General features: G+C 41.8%; 1 protein-coding gene across 5 annotated transcripts in view; it reads right to left on the reverse strand.

The window, feature by feature from the left end:
- Positions 1 to 516: 516 nt before the first annotated feature.
- map2k5 (mitogen-activated protein kinase kinase 5) overlaps positions 517 to 24975 on the reverse strand; it is a 63346-nt gene continuing 38887 nt past the window's right edge. For 2 of the 5 annotated variants that reach the window (XM_078792855.1, XM_078792854.1), the window contains 6 exons: positions 20152 to 20178; positions 18455 to 18487; positions 15059 to 15120; positions 14784 to 14829; positions 9780 to 9841; positions 517 to 1178 (listed from right to left, as the gene is read on the reverse strand). In XM_078792855.1, the coding sequence (XP_078648981.1) occupies positions 1028 to 1178; positions 9780 to 9841; positions 14784 to 14829; positions 15059 to 15120; positions 18455 to 18487; positions 20152 to 20178 (381 nt within the window). In that variant the 3' untranslated portion in view covers positions 517 to 1027. The remainder of the gene's footprint in view (positions 1179 to 9779; positions 9842 to 14783; positions 14830 to 15058; positions 15121 to 18454; positions 18488 to 20151; positions 20179 to 24975) is intronic. The other 3 variants (XM_078792859.1, XM_078792860.1, XM_078792864.1) reach the window with 3 other exon arrangements.

Here is a 24975-nt window from a genome sequence, read left to right on the forward strand (position 1 = left end):
CGTACATCGCATTTTTCATAGCAACAGTAAAATATGGTGGTGGTAGTGTGGTGGTCTGGGGCTGTTTAGCTGCTTCAGAACTGAGAGACTTGCTGTCACAAAAGGAACCACAAAAAGAACATTAAAAACATCATGAAGTTTTATAAAGTTATTTTATACACTTTCTTAGCAAAGGGCGTTTTTTTTTGCTAACTTTTTTATTTTTATATATTTTTTTTGTTACGGTGCCGAAATTTCCAATTTTGTCACCAACAAGTGTGAATAAATGTGAGGCTTATATGAAAAATTTGAAAAAAAGTTGTATTGGTTTTAGCGTAAATGGGACTTTTATATTAAAATTGTACCTGAACGCAACACGTTAAGGACATAAATACAGAATTAAATGTAAGAGTAATAAAAAAAAAAAAAAATGGAGAATATATTCTTACTTTTATCCCGGTGTCTTGTCTTGGACATCGGAAGGAGAGAGACAAACCTACTGGGAAGAAGAGATCCCAAAAAAAGGGCGGGACCGTCCATTACACAGGAGCTGATCCTTGAACATGTTCAAGGACGCCATCATTTTTGGCTGACATGACAAAGGGGGGAAAAAAATGACAGTCGTAACCATGAAGCGTAACACGAGTCGTGAAATCGACGTTACTTGAGACACAAGCTGAAGCGGTGGTTGATGCCGCCGACAAGATGACAGCTCGTCAAAGCCAAACACTTGGACACCGACTCGATGGCTTGCTAGGAGGCGTTTCTAAGACAAGACCAACTTAAATGTTCACGTTGTTAATTATTTTCACCTTTGCTGTAGAAGAAGAAGACCGACGCCGGACCGGACCGGACCGGATGGGACGGGTCTGAGTTCCAAACTCAAATCTTTACGAAGCGATCCGAACCGACGTGAGTTCTTGTCACTGCACAAAAAGTCACGCATAAAGTCTCAAACATCTTGTGGTGGCCATCCATGTTTGTTCAGGCGTTTTCAGAGTACATGTGTAGATACAGTACACGTCAGGCCCCGATGCCTTCCGGGGTTTCAGGGTCTGGGCTGAAAATAATCAAGGTCCGTCATGGCGTGGGTTACGGACTTCAGCTTGCTGGGCTCGCCTCGCTTCCAAACAGCGACAAACCCACATGGACACAACTTCCGCATTCCCGTCGTTGTATTGCACGATGAAGGAATGCTCCTAAAAAAAAACGACAAAAGAAGAAAAGTACTTTTAAGGAAGCTTTTATGTTGAAATTCAGAAAGCATTCAGGTCAAGTAGTCACATGGTAACAAATGATATTTTAGGACCATTTGAAAAATGGTAGGGTGGCACGGTGGTCGAGTGGTTAACGTGCAGACCTCACAGCGAGGAAACCAGGGTTCAATTCCACCCTCGGCCATCTCTGTCATGGAGTTTCCCGCGCATGTGTGGGTTTTCTCTCACATTCCAAAAAACATGCTAGGTTAATTAGCGACATCACACTACCTCCACCCTATTTTACTGTTGCTATGATGTTTCAGAGTGGTTAGCATGTAGGTTTCACAGCTAAGAGACCCAAGTTCAATTCCACCCTCCGCCATCTCTGTGTGGAGTTTGCATGTTCTTCCCCCGCACATGTGTGGGTTTTCTCCCACATTCCAAAAAACATGCTAGGTTAATTAGCGACATCACACTACCTCCACCATATTTTACCGTTGCTATGATGTTTCTGAGTGGTTAGCATGCAGGTTTCACAGCTAAGAGACCCAAGTTCAATTCCACCCTCGGCCATCTCTGTAGTGGAGTTTGCATGTTCTTCCCACGCATGTGTGGGTTTTCTCCCACATTCCAAAAAACATGCTAGGTTAATTAGCGACATCACACTACCTCCACCCTATTTTACTGTTGCTATGATGTTTCAGAGTGGTTAGCATGCAGGTTTCACAGCTAGGAGACCCAAGTTCAATTCCACCCTCGGCCATCTCTGTAGTGGAGTTTGCATGTTCTTCCCGCGCATGTGTGGGTTTTCTCCCACATTCCAAAAAACATGCTAGGTTAATTAGCGACATCACACTACCTCCACCATATTTTACTGTTGCTATGATGTTTCTGAGTGGTTAGCATGCAGGTTTCACAGCTAGGAGACCCAAGTTCAATTCCACCGTAGGCCATCTCTGTAGTGGAGTTTGCATGTTCTTCCCGCACATGTGTGGGTTTTCTCCCACATTCCAAAAAACATGCTAGGTTAATTAGCGACATCACACTACCTCCACCATATTTTACCGTTGCTATGATGTTTCTGAGTGGTTAGCACGCAGGTTTCACAGCTAGGAGACCCAAGTTCAATTCCACCCTCCGCCATCTCTGTAGTGGAGTTTGCATGTTCTTCCCGCGCATGTGTGGGTTTTCTCTCACATTCCAAAACACATGCTAGGTTAATTAGCGACATCACACTACCGCCACCATATTTTACTGTTGCTATGATGTTTCCGAGTGGTTAGCATGCAGGTTTCACAGCTAGGAGACCATTCCATTCCAGTACTTTTTAATGTAAAGATGCGAGTTTGAAACCCCCTGTTCTACTTTTAACCTCCTCTTCTTTGAGTCAGCTACTAAATCAAATAATGTTGAGAGTCTAAAAAGTGGAATATTTCCTATCCGGAACACTTGCAGCATTTTCTCGTATAACGCATCAACGGTTCAATGAACAGAAGGAGCTATAAAAAATGTCTGCACACATTATTTTCTTCCTGATATATAGTTCCACGCCCAATGTGCGGTATCTTTTATGTTCACTTTTTACCATTAAACAGCTTGAAAGCGCAAATAAGAAATCGGGAAAAAAAAAATCCAAAAATCATAAAGAAGCACAAATAAATCAAAGTGGAAAATGATTAAATGGTCTTAAATATTTAAGTCCAACAGATTAACACTTTATCGTTGTTATGTCGTGTCAGGCTATTTGGAAGAAATGTGTTTATTGGCTTTATTGATCTACTTGACAGGCCCATAAAACGAGTTTAGTCCCGTGCATCACCGATTCCACCAATGGCGGACGTTTTGGTTAACTGTGACGGGCCTTCAAACAGATGCTACACACAGGGGGGGCGGGGGGGGGGGGGGGGGGGGGGGCTCAATGACAAACATCCATTAGACTCATCTGGGAGACGATACATGATCCAGTGAGGGGTGTGGTGTGATGTGGTGGGGGGGGGGGTCAGAGGTCACAAGGTGAGAGTGGAGGAGGTTGTAAATGAGACAACTGAATCAAAGCTGACAGTGAAGCCATCTTTGGTTGTCCAATTAGTACAACAACACAATGGCAGGCCGCTTTAAATCAAACTGTCAACAACAATCCCGTCGACACGATGAACGGTCGACTCACCAAAGGCGGTGAGAAACACAAACATTTCCAAAAAAAAATGTGCTTTCGCAAAGGGGGGGAAAAAAAAAAACATTTTTTGTCATTGAAAGTGTTCCAAAAGTTCAGAAAAACAATCTTGTTTTAGTGTTTTGAAGGCTTCTTGATAAAGAAGAGTCCAATATAGCGCAACTGCAGGGTCTTGAGACACATGCTAACTCGCAAACTAGAGAGCTAGCGACCTAAACAGTAGCCTTCAAGTTATTTCCTTTAAACTGAAAACCAAAAACTTACCACTTCCACACGGATAGGGAGGATAACTATTAACAGTTATTTAACCTTTAACATGAACATTAATCAATTGGTCATGTGTAACAACAGGTAGGTTGTTTGCCTGCCTGCCGGCACCAAAACTCCCGAGTGGCCACTAAGCTAACATTTCTGAACCAAAAAAAAAAAAAGCCTTTTGGGGAAACATCGTCAACAAACAAGACGCTAGTCGCTTCTACAACATGTTAGATGTTGTAATATTGACAAAAGCATGCTATCCACGACCGTTTAACCTGAGAGGGACTGAGAAGCCTCATCAATTCCAAGTGTCCTTCTAATGGCCAACTGGGCTTAACACAGCCTGAGGTTAATTACTAGCATATCCGTGTAAATGGTGTGTGTGTGTGTGTGTGTGTGTGTTTGACACGAGGCGGAGCGGAGACAGCGTCCAAATGCGCCGAACGCCCGGCTCATCTATCATTCCTCCTCTTGCACAGCAGAGAGGCTGCGATGATGAAGGAGTCCTCGGTCTTAAGTGATATTTTTTTTTTTTTTAAGCACAGCTCTCCTTCACTGGTCTAGAAATTAACCCTGCCAGGTCACCAGCGTCTGGTGGAATTTAGCGGAGACAAAGGTGCCTGATTGCCTACGACTAGCATATTGCTAACGCTGTCAAATAGAGTGTCTAATATCACGTTTGATTGATTTACCTTCTTCTTCACTGAGAATAAAGACGTTTGGAATGCTGGAGCCTATCCCAGCTGTCTTCGTGCGAGAGGCGGGGTAACACACCTGGACTGGTGGCCAGCCAATCACAGGGCACATATAGACAAACAACCATTCACACTCACATTCATACCTATGGTCAATTTGGAGTCGCTAATTAACCTAGCATGTTTTTGGAATGTGGGAGGAAACCGGAGTACTCGGAAGAAAACCCACGCATGCACGGGGAGAACATGCAAACTCCACTAAAAAGATGGCCGATGGTGGAATTGAACTTGGGTCTCCTAGCTGTGAGCCCTGTGCGCTAACCACTCGGAAACATCATAGCAACAGTAAAATATGGTGGAGGTAGTGTGATGGTCTGCGGCTGTTTTGCCGCTAATTAACCTAGCATGTTTTTTGGAATGGGGGAGGAAACCGGAGTACCCGGAGAAAAGCCACACATTCACAGGGAGAACATGCAAACTCCACACAGAGATGGCCTACGGTGGAATCGAACTTGGGTCTCCTAGCTGTGAGCCCTGCGCGCTAACCATATAATACCTGAATCTAAAGCTTTGGGAATCCAGCAAACCACAATGGAAAAACATGAAACAGTGATGAAGCTTCCGAGAAGTGGCCCCAAGAGCACCAGAGGTCACAAAAGACCCCACAACAACATTCAAAGAAGTGCAGGCCTCACTTGCCTCACTTAAGGTCAGTGTTCAAGACTCCACCATCAGAAGGCAAAGACACAAGGCAAAAACCACCAAAACCACCCCAAGACCAAAACCACTGCTGAACAAAAGGAACCACAAAAAGAACCTCTTGATGATCCCCAAAACCTTTGGGAAAATTCTGTGGTTTTTAACTTTTTGGAAAATGAACGTACATCGCATTTTTCATAGCAACAGTAAAATATGGTGGTGGCAGTGTGGTGGTCTGAGGCTGTTTAGCTGCTTCAGAACTGGGAGACTTGCTGTCACAAAAGGAACCACAAAAAGAACACCAAGAACATCCTGATGATCCCCAAAATCTTTGGGAAAATTCTGTGGTTTTTAACTTTTTGGAAGATGAACGTACATCGCATTTTTTCATAGCTACAGTAAAATATGGTGGTGGTAGTGTGGTGGTCTGGGGCTGTTTAGCTGCTTCACAACTGGGAGACTTGCTGTCACAAAAGGAACCACAAAAAGAACATCTTGATGATCCCCAAAACCTTTGGGAAAATTCTGTGGTTTTTAACTTTTTGGAAGATGAATCACATTTTTCATAGCAACAATAAAATATGGTGGTGGTAGTGTGGTGGTCTGGGGCTGTTTAGCTGCTTCACAACTGGGAGACTTGCTGTCACAAAAGGAACCACAAAAAGAACATCTTGATGATCCCCAAAACCTTTGTGAAATTTCTGTGGTTTTTAACTTTTTGGAAGATGAATCGCATTTTTCATAGCAACAGTAAAATATGGTGGTGGTAGTGTGGTGGTCTGAGGCTGTTTAGCTGCTTCAGAACTGGGAGACTTGCTGTCACAAAAGGAACCACAAAAAGAACATCTTGATGATCCCCAAAACCTTTGGGAAAATTCTGTGGTTTTTAACTTTTTGGAAGATGAATCGCATTTTTCATAGCAACAGTAAAATATGGTGGTGGTAGTGTGGTGGTCTGAGGCTGTTTAGCTGCTTCAGAACTGGGAGACTTGCTGTCACAAAAGGAACCATGAATTCTACTGTCTGGTTGGTGACCTCAACCTGAAACCGACGTCTTTTACAAACCGCATCCTTGATTATTGTGTTGTGTTCTGATAGACTAATATTTTAAATTAGCCTGACAATCTGAAAACATTTAACTGTGAAAGACATGCAAAAAAAAAAAAAAAAAAGTCATGGCTGTTAGGTCGTGGAAAGTGTTCAATTTCCCCTTAGAGGCAACATGGCGGAATGACTGTTTTAGTTGTCGCATTAATCACCACCTGGCCGCATCAAAACGGGATAATCACCTGCGAGCATCGTACGGAAATAGAACCGGCCCCAACCCTCGGGGAAAGGCTTTAATTGTTTAAGGTCTTTAAAAAAGGTCTGTTGAATTAAAGATTAATTAATGCTATTTTAAATAATGGTATGATTAATATGCTCGGGAGAAATGACAAGGACTTGGAGGCAAGTTATAACAAAAGGCAGTAAAAGAAAGTGATTGGTGACAGAATAACCGCAGGGCTTTACACACTTTTATAACCAGAAACCGGTTACTGTGTGTAACTGGTTACAGTGCTACCTCAGTTAGCATCTGCCCTTGGTTTGCATGCTTTTCAGTTAACATCAAAAAACTTTTTGTAAGATGAATGTACATCGCATTTTTCATTGCAACAGTAAAATATGGTGGTGGCAGTGTGGTGGTCTGGGGCTGTTTAGCTGCTTCAGAACTGGGAGACTTGCTGTCACAAAAGGAACCACAAAAAGAACACCAAGAACATCTTGATGATCCCCAAAACCTTTGGGAAAATTCTGTGGTTTTTAACTTTTTGGAAGATGAACGTACATCGCATTTTTCATAGAAACAGTAAAATATGGTGGTGGTAGTGTGGTGGTCTGAGAACTGGGAGACTTGCTCTCACAAAAGGAACCACAAAAAGAACACCAAGAACATCTTGATGATCCCCAAAACCTTTGGTAAAATTCTGTGGTTTTTAACTTTTTGTAAGATGAACGTACATCGTATTTTTCATAGCAACAGTAAAATATGGTGGTGGTAGTGTGATGGTCTGGGGCTCTTTAACTGCTTCAGAACTGAGAGACTTGCTGTCACAAAAGGAACCACAAAAAGAACACCAAGAACATCTTGATGATCCCCAAAACCTTTGGTAAAATTCTGTGGTTTTTAACTTTTCGGAAGATGAACGTACATCGTATTTTTCATAGCAACAGTAAAATATGGTGGTGGTAGTGTGATGGTCTGGGGCTCTTTAACTGCTTCAGAACTGGGAGACTTGCTGTCACAAAAGGAACCACAAAAAGAACACCAAGAACATCTTGATGATCCCCAAAACCTTTGGGAAAATTCTGTGGTTTCTAACTTTTTGGAAGATGAACGTACATCGTATTTTTAATGGCAACAGTAAAATATGGTGGTGGTAGAGTGGTGGTCTGAGAACCGGGAGACTTGCTGTCACAAAAGGAACCACAAAAAGAACATCTTGATGATCCCCAAAACATTTGGGAAAATTCTGTGGTTTTTAACTTTTTGGAAGATGAATGTACATCGTATTTTTCATAGCAACAGTAAAATATGGTGGAGGTAGTGTGATGGTCTGGGGCTCTTTAACTGCTTCAGAACTGGGAGACTTGCTGTCACAAAAGGAACCACAAAAAGAACACCAAGAACATCTTGATGATCCCCAAAACCTTTGGGAAAATTCTGTGATTTTTAACTTTTTGGAAGATGAACGTACATCGCCTTTTTCATAGAAACAGTAAAATATGGTGGTGGTAGTGTGGGGGTCTGATGCTGTTTAACCGCTATTTTAAATAACGGTATGATTAATATGCTCGGGAGAAATTACACGGACTTGGAGGCAAGCTTTAACAAAAGGCAGTAAAAAAAAAAAAAGCTGTGTGTACAGTGCTACATCGGTTAGCATCTGCCCTTGGTTTGCATGCTTTTCGGTTAACATCAAAAATCTACGCCACAATTTTGCATTCTCACATTTGCGGCCAAGAACTTGGAAGTTGACTAACGCTCCAAAGGCGTGAGTGACCGCATCATCTTGCAGTCGACCGGCATGTGTGAACAGGACTTTAGTCAGCAAGGACCCCCCCCCCCCATGGGTGAAATGTGAAAGCATTTTGGAGCAAAAGGTGCTGATAGCAAAGTTTCAGGTGGGTAGAAGAAGAGATCTGACGATACACGCATGAGGTGCAATGATAGGCTGACCTTGTGAGGGCAGCGGGATTCTATAGAGACGTCATGTTGCCGTACGCTGTTCCCAAGTTCCGGAAGTTCCGAATCGTGGCTGAGCTCTTATTGCGTAATTTTCTCATGACACTCGACAACTCCTTATTTTGTTAGCTTCCTTCTTTGCGAGTGGACATTACTAAAAATCGACCGATACATCAGCCGGCCGAATTATCAGGCCGATATTTGCATTTTTTTCTTGTACCGCATGATTTACAGTCAGAAGGTTAGCCGCTATAAAAAGCAGCTACTGTGTATATTTAAATATACTCCACAAAAAGGGATTCCTTTGTGAAAATCACAGGGGCTCATCTGGTGTCTCTACGGTTAAAGGGGGAGGGGGGGGGGGGGGGGGGGCACCAAAATTGTCTACGTGAACAGAGAAGAATTGGGAGGGGGAGGTTGCGTTGACAAGGGTGCTAAAAGGCTGCGTGAAGGCTGCCGGCTAGGGAATGAGGTATGATGAGGAGGGACATGGGGCTGGTGATAACATGTCAATCAAAACAAAAAAAAAAAAAAAATCTAACTTTCTGAGGATTTTGGGTTACAGTTACAATCATGTTGGTAAATAAGCCATTACCAAAAAACGGCTTAATCCAAGACCCCTGGTACTGGAGGACTGGCTTTGTTTTTTATGAATACAATACATGACATGGAACTATTGAAATGCAGGACCAATTGAAAAAGAAAAATAATTGAGGTGTATCACTGTGAAAAAAGGCTATAAAAGCAATTTATAAAGCTCTGGGACTCCAGCAAACCACAGTGAGAGCCATGATCCACAAACGGCGAAAACATATACGGCGTACAGTGTTGGTTATGAAATAGCAAGAATGGCTCATAATGGCAACCCATTATGAGAAAATAAAAATATTTTTTTAATATATTTTAATTAAAAAATATATATTTTATAATTTTAAAATATTGCCAAAATTATGGCAATAAAGTCTAAATATTGGAGAATAAATTCATAACATTACAAGAAAAATTTAAAAAAAAATTTTTTAAAAGAAAGTTAATAAAATGTGGGGACAAAAAAGCAACGTTCATGCTAACAATCAAAAAATGAGCTTTTTCACTTAAAATCCAAAGCTTGCATCCTGTCATATTTCAATATGCGGCGCTCAGTGGAAAAAAAAGGGTTGGACACCTCTGCTGTTGGTTATGAAATAGCAAGAATGGCTCATAATGGCAACCCATTATGAGAAAAAATTAAGTATATAAATAAAGTCTAAATATATTAAGTCTAAATATTGGAGAATAAATTCATAACATTACAAGAAAAAAATTAATTTTTTTTTTTTAAAGAAAGTTAATAAAATGTGGCGACAAAAAGCAACGTTCATGCTAACAATAAAAATGAGCCTTTTCACTTAAAGTCACAAAGGCTCATAATGGCAACCCATTATGAAAAAAATTAAAAAAATACATATTTTAATAAAAAAACATTTTATAATTTTTTTGGAAGGTGTGTGTCCCATTTCAACTGACATGAAAGTAACGCCACATTCCAGAAAAAAAGAACATCATATTACCAGCAAAATATGGTGGTGGTAGTGTGATGGTCTGGGGGCTGTTTCAGGACCTGGAAGACTTGCTGTGATAAATCAAAGCATGAATTTCTGACCATTTTAGTGGTGACCTCAAGCTATGTCCAGTGACCCCTTTTTGTTTTGAGTGTGTTTGTATTTGTGTTTACGTTTTGTTTAAAAAAATAAAAAATAAAAATAAAGTATATATATAAAAAAAATCAAACTTTCTTCATCCTGATGCGTTTTCTTCCTCGGCGTTTATAGACAAAAAACAACCACACCGACTATCTAATCTAAACTCTCCAAATAAAGAATCTACCAACCAGGACAGGTAATCATCAACTCCCAGTAGCTGAGCTCCTGGAGGTTGGCCAATGGAAAGTTTCCTCAACTGGCCGGTGTCATTAACTTATGACAGACAACAGGATAGGGTAGGGTGTCCACGATTAAACATGCATGAGTGTAAGGGTAAAAAAAAAAAAAAACGAAAAAAAACCGCACTCACTTTCCTCTCAGCTGGCTCGTCACCATCATAACAAACGCTTAGACATCCACAAACTGATACAAGACACTTATTTCATCAACATAACACAAATGATGAACAATTATTCAACCGATCAGTGATTAATCAACTATCCAATTAATCGACCCCGATCTTAGCATTCAAAGAAACATTTTAGGATTTAAGAGTGTTAATACAGGCGACACGGCGGTCTAGTGGTTAGCGCGCAAACCTCACAGCTAGGAGACCAGGGTTCAATTCCACCCTCGGGCATCTCACAGCAAGTCTTCCAGGTTCTGAAGCAGCAAAAACCGCCGCAGATCATCACACTACCTCCACCATATTTTACTCTACTTTGCTATGTCACAGGGCACATATAGACAAACAACCATTCACACTCACATTCATACCTATGGACAATTTGGAGTGGCTAATTAACCTAGCATGTTTTTGGAATGTGGGAGAACGCACGGGGAGAACATGCAAACTCCACACAGAGGTGGCCGAGTGTGGAATTGAACCCTGGTCTCCTGCACATGACTACCTTTGTTGAAATAATTATTGCACAATTTCTGTAAAAACTATGAACTTCATTTTAATTCTCATCTATCACCGTTTGTCTTCTACATGAAGTATTTCACCGTAACGGCTGAGCCCCATAGTATTAAGTTTGCCTTGAAGGAGGTAAGTGTAATACTAAAGTGGCACAAGCAAGACAGGCCGATGTAGTTTTTTGCGCATTAACATACAGATTGAATAGGTAAAGGAGTTTTAATGGACTCGGGAGGCTGACGGAATGAGGAAGAACGAGGGAATGAGACGGCGGGAAGAGAGAGAGAGACGCAATCAGTACGTTGGCATTACAGAAGCAGGCATCCATGACCTTGTATCCCAGGGCTCATCGCTGTTAGAAGACATGAACGGGCCAAAGGAGGACAAATACTTTATATGGGGAAGGTAAGTACGGAACAGAGAAATGGCGTCCTGATTCCTGAAAATATTCAAAGAAATGATCCTCACAAGCCAGACGTCATTCCAAAATCTAAAAAAAATTCAGGACCAATTGAAAAAGAAAAATAATTGAGGTGTATCACTGTGGAAAAAGGCTATAAAAGCAATTTATAAAGCTCTGGGACTCCAGCAAACCACAGTGAGAGCCATTATCCACAAACGGCGAAAACGTGGAACAGTGGTTAACCTTCCCAGGAATGGCCGGCCAACCAGAATGACCCTAAGAACACATCCACGACTCATCTGAGAGGTCACAAAAGACCCCACGACAACATCCAATGGCAGAGTTCCAAGACCAAAACCACTGCTGAACAAAAAGAACATTAAGGCTCATCTCAATTTTTGCCCGAAAACATCTCGATGATCCACAAGACCTTCTGGAAAATACTCCATGGTCTGACCAGACAAAAGTTTTTTTGGAAGGTGTGTGTCCCATTTCAACTGACATGAAAGTAACACAACATTCCAGAAAAAAAGAACATCATATTACCAGCAAAATATGGTGGTGGTAGTGTGATGGTCTGGGGGCTGTTTCAGAACCTGGAAGATTTGCTGTGATAAAAAAATCAAAGCATGAATTTCTGGCCATTTGGTGGTGACCTCAAGCTGAAAGCAACGTGGCTTCTGCAGCAGGACAATGATCCAAAAACCCACCAGCAAGTCCACCTCTGAATGGCTGAAGAAGAACCAAATACAGACCTAAAAATCAGGACAGGGGGGCAACCACATTTTCACACCACTGTACATGCCCGAGGGAGAAGTCAGACCATGGTTTCCATTTAGCCTTCCATGGTGTGAGACTGTAAACTTGCAGCTCCACTTTTACACCCTTCAAAGCTCTGTCCCCACATCACAAAACATCCCCCGAGTCTCTCAGAGGACCAAACTGTTGCCGTCCTTGGCCTTAAAACCGACAGTAAAATGTCCCGCCTGTTAAAAGAGGCTTTGCAAATGAGTGTCTTGTGTGAAAACCATCCACAGTGGGGGTGTATTAGGTGTACGTCGGGGCTTCTCAAGCCTAAACACGTCTGTTTGTCTACTTAGGCGTTAGGCCTTAGGCCTCAAAATCCATAAGATTTTTGAACCAATGAAAGGCGGCCCAAAACTTGGGACAAAGAAAGGCGGCCCAAAACTTGGAACAAAGAAAGGCGGACCAAAAATTGGGGAAATGAAAGTCAGACCAAAAACCGGGACAATGAAAGTCAGACCAAAAACCGGGACAATGAAAGTCGGACCAAAAACCGGGACAATGAAAGTCGGACCAAAAACCGGGACACTGTGAGGCGGACCACAAATGGGACAATATAAAAGGCGGACCAAAAAATGGGACGATGAAAGGCGGACCAAAAATTGGGACGATGAGAAGCGGACCTAAACTGGAACAATGAAAGGCGGACCAAACTTGGGACAATGAGAGGCGGACCAAAAAATGGGACAATGAAAGACAGACCAAAACGTGGGACAATGAAAGACGTACCAAAACTTGGGACAATGAGAGGCGTACCAAAACTTGGGACAATGAGAGGCGTACCAACACTTGGGACAATGAAAGGCGGACCAAAAATTGGGACAATGAGAGGCGGACCAAAAAATGGGACAATGAAAGGCGGACCAAAAAATGGGACAATGAAAGGCGGACCAAAAACGGGCCAATATAAAAGGCGGACCAAAAATTGGGACAATGAGAGGCGGACCAACACTTGGGACAATGAGAGGCGGAGCAAAAACGGGACAATATAAAAGGCGGAGCAAAAACGGGACAATATAAAAGGCGGACCAACACTTGGGACAACATAAAAGGCGGACCAACACTTGGGACAACATAAAAGGCGGACCAACACTTGGGACAACGAAAGGCGGACCAACACTTGGGACAATGAAAGGCGGACCAAAACTTGGGACAATGAAAGGCGGCCCAAAACTTGGGACAATGAAAGGTGGCCCAAAACTTGGGACAACGAAAGGCGGCCCAAAACTTGGGACAATGAAAGGCGGCCCAAAACTTGGGACAATGAGAGGCGGCCCAAAACTTGGGACAATGAGAAGCGTACCAAAACTTGGTACAATGAGAGGCGTACCAAAACTTGGGACAATGAGAGGCGTACCAAAACTTGGGACAATGAGAGGCGGAGCAAAACTTGGGACAATGAGAGGCTTACCAAAACTTGGGACAATGAAAGGCGGACCAAAACTTGGGACAATGAAAGGCGGACCAAAACTTGGGACAATGAAAGGCGGACCAAAACTTGGGACAATGAGAGGCGTACCAAAACTTGGGACAATGAGAGGCGTACCAAAACTTGGGACAATGAGAGGCGTACCAAAACTTGGGACAATGAGAGGCGTACCAAAACTTGGGACAATGAGAGGTGTACCAAAACTTGGGACAATGAAAGGCGGACCAACACTTGGGACAATGAAAGGCAGACCAACACTTGGGACAATGAAAAGCGGACCAAAAACGGGACAATATAAAAGGCGGACCAAAACTTGGGACAATGAAAGTCGGACTAAAACTTGGGACAATGAAAATCAGACCAAAAATTGGGACAATGAAAGGCGTACCAAAAATTGGGACACTGAAAGGTGTACCAAAAAATGGGACAATATAAGGCGGCCCAAAACGTGGGACAATGAAAGGTGAACCAAAACTTGGGACAATGAAAGGTGGACCAAAACTTGGGACAATGAAAGGCGGAAAAAGTTCTACTCTGTCTGGACGGTCCTGATGGCTTCCGATGTTACTGGCATGACTGGCAAGAATTGCAGGTTGTGCAGGGGTGTCAAACACGTTAGAGCCTCCTTAAGATCCAACAATATGTACAATCCTGCCATTTTTCAACATTTTGATGAATAAATATTACCATGAATGCACAATAGCTTTGAGATATTATTGTATTATATGGTATTTTATGCGTGTAGCCCAAGAGTGAGTAATAACAAAAACAACTCCAAAATTAATTCACCGTCTCTTCCAATGACCTTTGACAAGTTTGGTTATTATTCTAACTAAACATATTTATAAAATGTTTCATTAAATATTATTAAATGCTACATAATGCAAAAAGCCATCCAGCCCAGACACTTCTATTAAATTTATCACTTGCTTTTTGTCTGTTGCTGAGATTTCATCTTAAACTCGTCAACTCCAAACATGTTAAAATAGAATTAATTAACTATTCTAAGCACTTGGGCATGGTTTTTTTTTTAATGAACAAAGTGTTAATTGAATGAATTATTACTGAAGTGCACCTTAAACCAGCCTCAAGGTTTTTTTCCGCAAGCCATTGTCACCGTGTTGCCTTACAAGCAAAAAGTTCATCCATGTCCTTGGCGCACAACATAAAAAGTTGAATTGTGGATCACAAAAGCCACAGTCGTGATAAAAAACTTTCTTTAATTGATTTTTTTTACTGGGGGGGGGGGTGAATGAGGACACAGAAATATGATTTTGAAGGTTACAACTGCTTAACGGGTTAATTAGTTTGGCTTACCATTAAGTTGTTGGGTGCGGGTCTCTCTTTGGGCTGTCGTCTCATACTGAAAGATGAAAAATATATACGCAGTCATCATGTACTACATCTTGTAGTTGTCACCCCATTTTGTTAAATTTAATTTATTATTATTTTTTTTAATATGCTGCAGGCAGGCTGCAGTTTGGGCAGCATTTCTCTTGGAGATGGAAAAAAAAAAGTATCCACCTACTCGATATCCGGTGTAAAGTGCATTATGGGTAACTTCTATACAAAAAAAGCTGGTCCAGACTTACCACTGTGTGATGAAGTGAACAAACATCTCGCTGAACTGTCCTGCAGGAAGAACCGGAGGATCCTTTGGAAGAAAATAAGTGCAAACATATTATACGCCAGGGGTCTCAAACACGCGGCCCGCAGGACACTAGTTTGAGGCCGCCGCCTTGATATGAAAGTTTAATGTTAGTGCGGCCCGCGCAAGTTTGATATGGATGCTGTATGGTATCATGTACCCAGAAAAAATTATTACGTTTGATTAATGTTCATGTTAAAGGTTAAATAACTGTTAATAGTTATCCTCCCTATCGGTGTGGAAGTGGTAAGTTTTTGGCTATTTAAGTTGAAAGGAAATAACTTGAAGGCTACCGTTTAGGTCGCTAGCTCTCTAGTTTGCGAGTTAGCATGTGTCTCAAGACTCTGCAGTTGCGCAATATGTTGTAAATAAAAAGAGTATAAATGTGACTATAGTCGTGTTTTGTCATGTCTACAGGGCTCTAGTAATGCTTTGTTCATTTTGATCTGAAAAATTGTTTGTCTACCCACCAACTATATGTGGTTTCTTAAGTTTTTATTATTTGCCGTTTTAATATTATTATTATTATTATATTTATTTATTACTGATTGATTGATTTTCTTTATTCTTGATTTGTTTATTTATTTTATTTCTTATTTTGTGTAGAAAAATAAAAATTAAGATATTTGAGAACAGTGGAATGTTTTATCAGAATTTTTCTTGGAGAAAATCGGAACCAAGCAAAGTTTATTAATTTTTCTGTTTTTAATAAATGCGTTTTGTTTTTTTTTTTTTTGGAAAAACTGATGCGGCCCAGCCTCGCCCAGACCCTAGCTCCAGTGGCCCCCAGGTAAATCGAGTTTGAGACCCCTGGTTTACGCCATGTTACGGGAAGAAAATGCTGTCTGTAGTCTGCCACTGTTAAAATGGCATATATTCTTATATTCTTATAATTCATTATGAAAATATTTTTTTAAAAAACCAACCTGACCGGGTCATTTTTGACCCACTTATGCATCTAAGCGTTAAATGAACAAACAACTGGGTTGCATCCAATCTCACTGCACTTCACAGCGCTGTCACCAATTGGATGAGCGATATCATGTACACACACACACATATATAAGTATATTGTGCGTTTTGAAACATGTCGTGTTCCCTCCACACACCGACTGGCGCGTGCACCTTCTGCGGTTTCAAACACCAACGCAGACATTTTATGCATGTATTCATGTTTTCCAGCTGAGAGGGCGACGCCGCTACAGCTTTGATGTAGCAACAGGCAAAGCGGCACAAAAAAAGACAAGCAAGCTGATGAAAGTGCGAATTATTCCTCCGCTTGTCGACATGGTTCCACTGCGAGAACACACACACACACACCGGGCGGGGTACGAGGCTACGATTAAATATACATGTCATTGCCGTGAAGCAATTATTAGGCAAAATTAGATCAGTAATTACAGGCTTGGAAATAAAGTGGGAGTTCTTTATCAGTGGAGCTGCTTGCTAGTCAACAAACACATGAGAGACGCATTCATGGGCAGATTGGGGACGTGGGACAAACGACTACAGACAAGCTCCGCTTCAAGGCCTCAGATCCACGAGTGTTCCACGCGCCCGCCCGTCACATTCGACATGGAATACATAATCACCACAGTCGTCCCTCGTTTGTGGCGATAAATTGATTTCACGTCTAAATGAATGAAAATTAAAAAAAAAAATAGAGTTAGGTGTGTGATGTCAGTTTAGAGAGCAGCCGACAGCAGCTCCTGTGAATGTTCTTGTGCTTGTTAATAAAGTGCATCGTGAGTTTCTGCTTCATAATAAAGAGCGGCAGTAAGGCAGTATTTTAAACTTTCCGTGACGTTACATCGATGAGACAACAGCAACCAGGAAGTACGCTGTCAATGCTAATCTGATCTTTTTGATGTCGAAAGCATCTTTTTTTTTTTTTCCAATATTATGTCTACTATAGGGCGGCACGGTGGTCTAGTGGTTAGCGCGCAGACCTCACAGCTAGGAGACCAGGGTTCAATTCCACCCTCGGCCATCTCTGTGTATTATAATAATAATAGTTAAAAAGTATATGCATTTAGAACAGGGGTCTCAAACATGCGGCCCGCGGGCCAAATGTGGCCCGCAGGACACTAGTTTGAGGCCCCCGCCTTGATATGAAAGTTTAATGTTAGTACGGCCCGCGCAAGTTTGATATGGATGCTGTATGGTATCATGTACCCAGAAATAATTATTACGTTTGATTAATGTTCATGTTAAAGGTTAAATAACTGTTAATAGTTATCCTCCCTATCCGTGTGGAAGTGGTAAGTTTTTGGCTATTTAAGTTGAAAGGAAATAACTTGAAGGCTACCGTTTAGGTCGCTAGCTCTCTAGTTTGCGAGTTAGCATGTGTCTCAAGACCCTGCAGTTGCGCAATATGTTATAAATAAAAAAAGTATAAATGTGACTATAGTCGTGTTTTGTCATGTCTACAGGGCTCTAATAATGCTTTGTTCATTTTAATCTGAAAAAAATAATTTGTTTACTCACCAACTATATGTGGTTTCTTAAGTTTTTATTATTTGCCGTTAATTATTATTAATTATTATTATATTTATTTATTACTGATTGATTGTTTTTTTTAATTCTTGATTTGTTTATTTATTTTTCATCTTATTTTGTGCAGAAAAATAAAAATTAAGATATTTGAGAACAGTGGAATGTTTTATCAGAGCTTTTCTTGTAAAAAATCGGAACCAAAGCACTGAAAAAGTTTGTATATTTTTCTGTTTTTAATAATGCGTTTTTTTTTTTTAAAAACCTGATGCGGCCCAGCCTTGCCCAGACCCTAGCTCCAGTGGCCCCCCCAGGTAAATTGAGTTTGAGACCCCTTGATTTAGAAGGTCACAAACAGGATTTCTATGCTCTACAAATATATTCCATTTATCAATATTGAATCCTACTTTGTGGAATTTCACTTATCACAGTGGAGTCTAGAACCAATTGACCGTGATAAACGAGGGAAGACTGCACTGCCCGGAGTTTGAGTCTCAGTTTCTCTTCCAAACTGCATTACACTAGCCTTAAATCTCGGGTGTGGATAAATCCGCCATTTGCCGCCAGGTTCGTGGTGGAGCTTGCCGAGATTTGCTTTTATTCCTGCCCCAAGTGTTTATCAGCGAAGACGCACCGAGATAAATAATATGGAGCAAGTGAAGAATGAAAAGAGCTACTGTGCTTGCGAGTACGCTTTGCCTACGGCGGTGACTTTGGGTGAACGGGGGTCGAGTGAGCAAGGGAGCTAAGCCGCTCAAGCGGTTCGCTTCATTAGGAAACAAAATATAAGCTTTCTGCTCCATTAGCGCTGACTTGAGATGCAAAAGCACACAAGACAAGGACTCACCTCATCAACGATGCATTGTAGTAACTGAAGAGGCTGAAAGAGGAGATGAGGAGAAGCTGAAAAAAGTCAGCTGACACGTCGGAATGTTTTTGCAAAGAAGAAAATAAAAAAAAAAGGCGGCGTGGCAAGTCACATAAAGCCATCCAAAAGCGCCTGAATATTTTCGTATATCGTAACAGCGCCACTTTAAGAAGGTAGAGCGATGTTTCTATGGACCGATGTTTCTATGGACCGATGTTTCTGTGGACCGATGGTTCTGTGGACCGATGGTTCTGTGGACCGATGGTTCTGTGGACCGATGTTTCACTGGACCAATTTTTCTATGGACCGATGGTTCTGTGGACCGATGGTTCTGTGGACCGATGGTTCTATGGACCGATGGCTCTATGGACCGATGGTTTTATGGGCCGATGGTTCTATGGACCGATGGTTCTATGGACCGATGGTTCTGTCGCGGCAAGTCACACAAAAGCCATCCAAAAGCGCCTGAATATTTTCGTATATATCGTAACAGCGCCACTTTAAGAAGGTAGACCGATGGTTCTGTGGACGGATGGTTCTGTGGACCGATGGTTCTATGGACCGATGGTTCTATGAACCGATGGTTCTGTCGACCGATGTTTCTATGGACCGATGTTTCTATGGACCGATGGTTCTATGGACCGATGGTTCTATGGACCGATGGTTCTATGAACCGATGGTTTTATGGGCCGATGGTTTTATGGGCCGATGGTTCTATGGACCGATGGTTCTATGGACCGATGGTTCTGGCGCGGCAAGTCACACAAAAGCCATCCAAAAGCGCCTGAATATTTTCGTATATTGTAACAGCGCCACTTTAAGAAGGTAGACCGATGTTTCTATGGACCGATGGTTCTGTGGACCGATGGTTCTATGGACCGATGGTTCAGTGGGCCGATGGTTCAGTGGACCGATGGTTCAGTGGACCGATGGTTCAGTGGACCGATGGTTCTGTGGACCGATGGTATTATGGGCCGATGGTTCTATGGACCGATGGTTCTATGGACCGATGGTTCTATGGACCGATGGTTCTGGCGCGGCAAGTCACACAAAAGCCATCCAAAAGCACCTGAATATTTTTGTATGTTGTAACAGCGCCACTTTAAGAAGGTAGACCGATGTTTCTATGGACCGATGGTTCTGTGGACCGATGGTTCTATGGATCAATGGTTCTATGGATCGATGGTTCTATGGATCGATGGTTCTATGGGCCGATGGTTCTATGGGCCGATGGTTCTATGGACCGATGGTTCTGGCGCGGCAAGTCACACAAAATCCGAAAGCACCTGAATATTTTCGTATATCGTAAAAGCACCACTTTAAGAAGGTAGACCGATGGTTCTGTGAACCGATGGTTCTGTGGACCGATGGTTCAGTGGACCGATGGTTCAGTGGACCGATGTTTCTGTGGACCGATGGTTCTGTGGACCGATGGTTCACTGGACTGATTTTTCTATGGAACGATGGTTCTGTGGACCGATGGTTCTATGGACCGATGGTTCTATGGACCGATGGTTCAAAAGCCATCCAAAAGCGCCTGAATATTTTCGTATATATCGTAACAGCGCCGCTTTAAGAAGGAAGAAATATTTCAGTGCCATTTGAGTGAATTTCCGAATGAGAGACCACAGCGACAATTTTTTACAAAGGGACCTGCAAGGAACAATAAAACTTACCATTAAAGATCCTTGGTTTTTCTGAATCTGGAAAGACATAGCAAGAGAAAGACGATATGGCAATACGTTAATTAGCATATCATAATCAAGACAATCCACTTGGACACATTATGATCGCTAGGAGAAAATTATTGCTTTCCTGGTGGCAATTTGTGGGTATGCAAAACACCATTTACATAATGAAAAAACACACAATTGTTAATGGCCTCGCTCTCATTTGGTAGAAATGGGGATAAAAGATCCGCTAATGTGAATTCTCAGAGTAGTACTTCAGTCTTGGCCCGCAGGTTATCTAGAGGTACTGAGATGTACAATAATTGCTACAATCGGCATGACCAGATGTCACATTGAGCATGCTCAAAGGCATCGTCTTGATCAGATAATATCAACGTGTCTATTGTCATACAGTCAAAGCTGATGCTAGGTGATGCTAGTCGGTCTGTGATTTGTACGGATTTACACTCAATGAAAGAAACAGAAAAAAATCTGTTTTTTTTTTGCGTATACTCAACAGTAACCCTGACAACAAATGTGGAATGACAATTTTTTATTTATTTATGCTCACTGCAACTAGCCAAGGCTTGCCAATCCAACTCAATACAAAATGCAGTTTTTCATTTAAATGTTTTATTCATTCATTCATTCATTCTCTACTGCTTTTCCTCATGAGAGTCGCAGGGGGGTGCTGGAGCCTATCCCAGCTGTCTTCGGGCGAGAGGCCATGTACACCCTGGACTGGTCGCCAGCCAATCACAGGGCACATATAGACAAACAACCATTCACACTCACATTCATACCTATGGACAATTTGGAGTCGCTAATTAACCTAGCATGTTTTTGGAATGTGGGAGGAAACCGGAGTACCCGGAGAAAACCCACGCATGCACGAAGAGAACATGCAAACTCCACACAGAGATGGCCGAGGGTGGAATTGAACCCTGGTCTCCTAGCTGTGAGGTCTGCGCGCTAACCACTAGACCGCCGTGCCGCCTGCAGTTTTATTTATTCATTCATTTTCTACCGCTTTTCCTCACGAGGGTCGCATGGGGGTGCTGGAGCCTATCCCAGCTGTCTTCGGGCGAGAGGCCATGTACACCCTGGACTGGTCGCCAGCCAATCACAGGGCACATATAGACAAACAACCATTCACACTCACATTCATACCTATGGACAATTTGGAGTTGCTCATTAACATGCTAATTAACCTAGCATGTTTTTGGAATGTGGGAGGTGCTGGAGCCTATTCCAGCTGTCTTTGAGGCGAGAGGCGGGGTACACCCTGGACTGGTGGCCAGCCAATCACAGGGCACATATAGACAAACAACCATTCACACTCACATTCATACTTATGGACAATTTGGAGTCGCTAATTAACCTAGTGGGCGGCACGGTGGTTGAGTGGTTAGCGCGCAGACCTCACAGCTAGGAGACCAGGGTTCAATTCCCACCCTCGGCCATCTCTGTGTGGAGTTTGCATGTTCTCCCTGTGCATGCGTGGGTTTTCTCCGGGTACTCCGGTTTCCTCCCACATTCCAAAAAACATGCTAGGTTAATTAGCGACTCCAAATTGTCCATAGGTATGAATGTGAGTGTGAATGGTTGTTTGTCTATATGTGCCCTGTGATTGGCTGGCGACCAGTCCAGGGTGTACCCCGCCTCTCACCCGAAGACAGCTGGGATAGGCTCCAGTACCCCCGCGACCCTCGTGAGGAAAAAAGCGGTAGAAAATGAATGAATGAATGAATAATTAACCTAGCATGTTTTTGGAATGTGGGAGGAAACCGGAATACCCGGAGAAAACACCGGGGAGAACATGCAAACTCCACACAGAGATGCCCGAGGGTGGAATTGAACCCTGGTCTCCTAGCTGTGAGGTCATTTTGTTTGGTTGGTTCACGACTGTTACTGGATATGGCTCTCACTGTGGTTTGCTGTAGTCCCAAAAGCTTTAGAAATTAATTTAGAACCATTTTCAGACTGATAGATCTGAATTACTTTCTTTCTGGGGGGAGGGCAATCCCTTTATGACACATGGCGATGGATATTTGGATTTTTTTTCTCCCTTAATAATAAAATGTTTCATTTAAAAAATGTTTTGTGTTCAACTGTGTTGTCATTGACTAATATTGACATTTGTTTGATGTGCGACAATTTTTTCTTAGCTTATCTATGTGTTTAATTTTTCACGATGTGGCCCCCCGGCTGGACAAAGTTTGGACACCCCTGGTCAAGGTGCTTCTGCAGCTCTCAGGCTTGTTCACAATGTCTGCAATGAAGCAGGGCTAATTACCGTAATAATAAATTCAAATCTTCTATGAGAAGAAATGAATGACCCTCCCAAGTCGCCTTATGATGATGTATGAACCATGGACATTCAAAAGATCAAGGCTCAGATGATATTTGGTTTGCTAAAAAAAAAAAAAAAAAAAGTGCTCATGATGCAAGATTATAACCCCACTTATTGATTCACTCAAATCCACTTTCCCCCCCCCCACGCACTGTAAATGTCAAGAGACTCTTCAGGTTGTCTCCATATCCACTTTTGCCTGATTCAGACACATTAAAGGCAACTACAATGTACAAGTCATTTGCCCCTGAAATAATGACTTGGACTAAATTGCATGCTGCGTCAGTGGTTGAAATTGTATTGTGGAACACAAACCGATTCAAGCATAAAATGTATTTTTGTATGAGGTGGCTTAACCACCTAAAAGTCAGATTTCAATCTCTTATGCTCTGCCTATCATCTACAATACTAATCTGAGACATGAACACATGTCTCTCTCTTATCTGCATTTTAAAGATACAAAAAGAGCTAAAAAGACGTAAGTAAGAATGCACCTAATGGGATGCAACTAAAAAAGCTGACCTGCATATTAACTAGCGTTGTTATGCCAAAGAACTACGTGACTAGCGTAGTGACGCCTCGTTAAAACACATGAGTATATTATATAATATTTTAATTACTATATACGTGCCCCGCTTTTAGCCTTGTTTTTAGCTCTGAATGATTGTATGGATGTTGTATTTTAATACATCTTTTACTCTATAAACATGCGGCCCGCGGGCCAAATGTGGCCCGCAGGACACTAGTTTGAGGCCCCCGCCTTGATATGAAAGTTTAATGTTATTGCGGCCCGCGCAAGTTTAATATATGGATGCTGTATAGTATCATGTACCCAGAAAAAATTATTACGTTTGATTAATGTTCATGTTAAAGGTTAAATAACTGTTAATAGTTATTCTCCCTATCCGTGTGGAAGTGGTAAGTTTTTTGGCTATTTAAGTTTAAAGGAAATTTAAAACTTGAAGGCTACCGTTTAGGTCGCTAGCTCTCGAGTTTGCGAGTTAGCATGTGTCTCAAGACCCCTGCAGTTGCGCAATATGTTTTAAATAAAAAAAGTATAAATGTGACTATAGTCGTGTTTTGTCATGACTAGTACAGGGCTCTAATAATGCTTTGTTCATTTTAATCTGAAAAAAAATAATTTGTCTACCCACCAACTATATGTGGTTTCTTAAGTTTTTATTATTATTATTATATTTATTTATTATTGATTGATTTTCATTATTCTTGTTTATTTATTTTTCATCTTATTTTGTGCAGAAAAATAAAAATTAAGCTATTTGAGAACAGTGGAATGTTTTATCAGAGCTTTTATTGTAGAAAATCGGAACAAAAGCACTGAAAAAGTTTGTATATTTTTCTGTTTTTAATAAATGCGTTTTTTTTTATTTTGGAAAACCTGATGCGCCCCAGCCTTGCCTAGACCCGAGCTCCAGTGGCCCCCCAGGTAAATTGAGTTTGAGACCCCTGCTGTAAAGCGTCTTTGAGTACTCTTAAAATGTATTATTATTATTATTATTATTATATATTGTATAATAATTACTATTCTGTTCAACTTGCAGGTCACAAAATGTTGTGAAAAATAAGAAGGCATTATTTTGGAGCAAAATTGAAAGGTACCGGTTCGGTTCGGGTAGCGTTTAAGATTTAGCCAATTTTTGGCGTTGGTGTTATGTAAGACAATATTACTTGCAGCATTGCTAGCACATAAACAGTGATGCTACTTTGAGAACAACCGTATCCCATTGCAATGTTTTTTTTTTTAATGCTTTTTGGATTCACAAAGACTCAAATGTCAGAAACAAAAACCCAAACTTGTGTCAGTTAATCTGGTATCTTTCACTAGACTACACTATTTTCTCCAACTTCAATGCTCAGCGTGTATTAAAATGCTCTCTGGGAAGTGTAGTGAAGGGGGTGGGGGTGCGGTGGGGGTCTGCCTAGACAGCTGTGCCAACGTCTGTAAAATGACAGCCTAGGCCCGAGGACTTTGGCTAGCTGCACCTAACTGGCTGGATCCAAGCGTTCTTGCCAGACCACTCTGCACCAGCCTGCAGGTGATATCGGTCTGCGGTACCATATGGAGGGCTGGGGAAAAACTAAGAGATTACAAAGCTGCACGACACCAAGACGTTTTGCTAAGACTTGTGGGCCTTTTTAGAATACACCCTTCATGCGCTTGACAAACAACGCCTGCAACTGAACATTACAGTTTCCATCTAGTAGTAATACTGCTACTGCTATGTAGTACTGCAGTCGTAGCTGAAACACTCGTGCATGGGCCCCCCCCCCCCCCAAGATGGAACCTGAGGTAAACCGGAATCAGATTTGCTCAACTAGAGATTAGCGAGATAAACCCATTTGAAGGGCTAATTAAGACTTGATGAGATTGGGAAGTCGTTTCTGTGGTCGGCAATTACATGTGAGCAGGACTTAAGTTACGGTAATGAGGGGGGGGGGAAGCTGTACTCAAATCA

This window comes from Doryrhamphus excisus, linkage group LG1 (assembly GCF_037039965.1).
Source record: "Doryrhamphus excisus strain RoL-2023G ecotype Guam linkage group LG1, RoL_Dexc_Guam_v1.1, whole genome shotgun sequence".
Lineage (NCBI taxonomy): Eukaryota > Metazoa > Chordata > Actinopteri > Syngnathiformes > Syngnathidae > Doryrhamphus > Doryrhamphus excisus.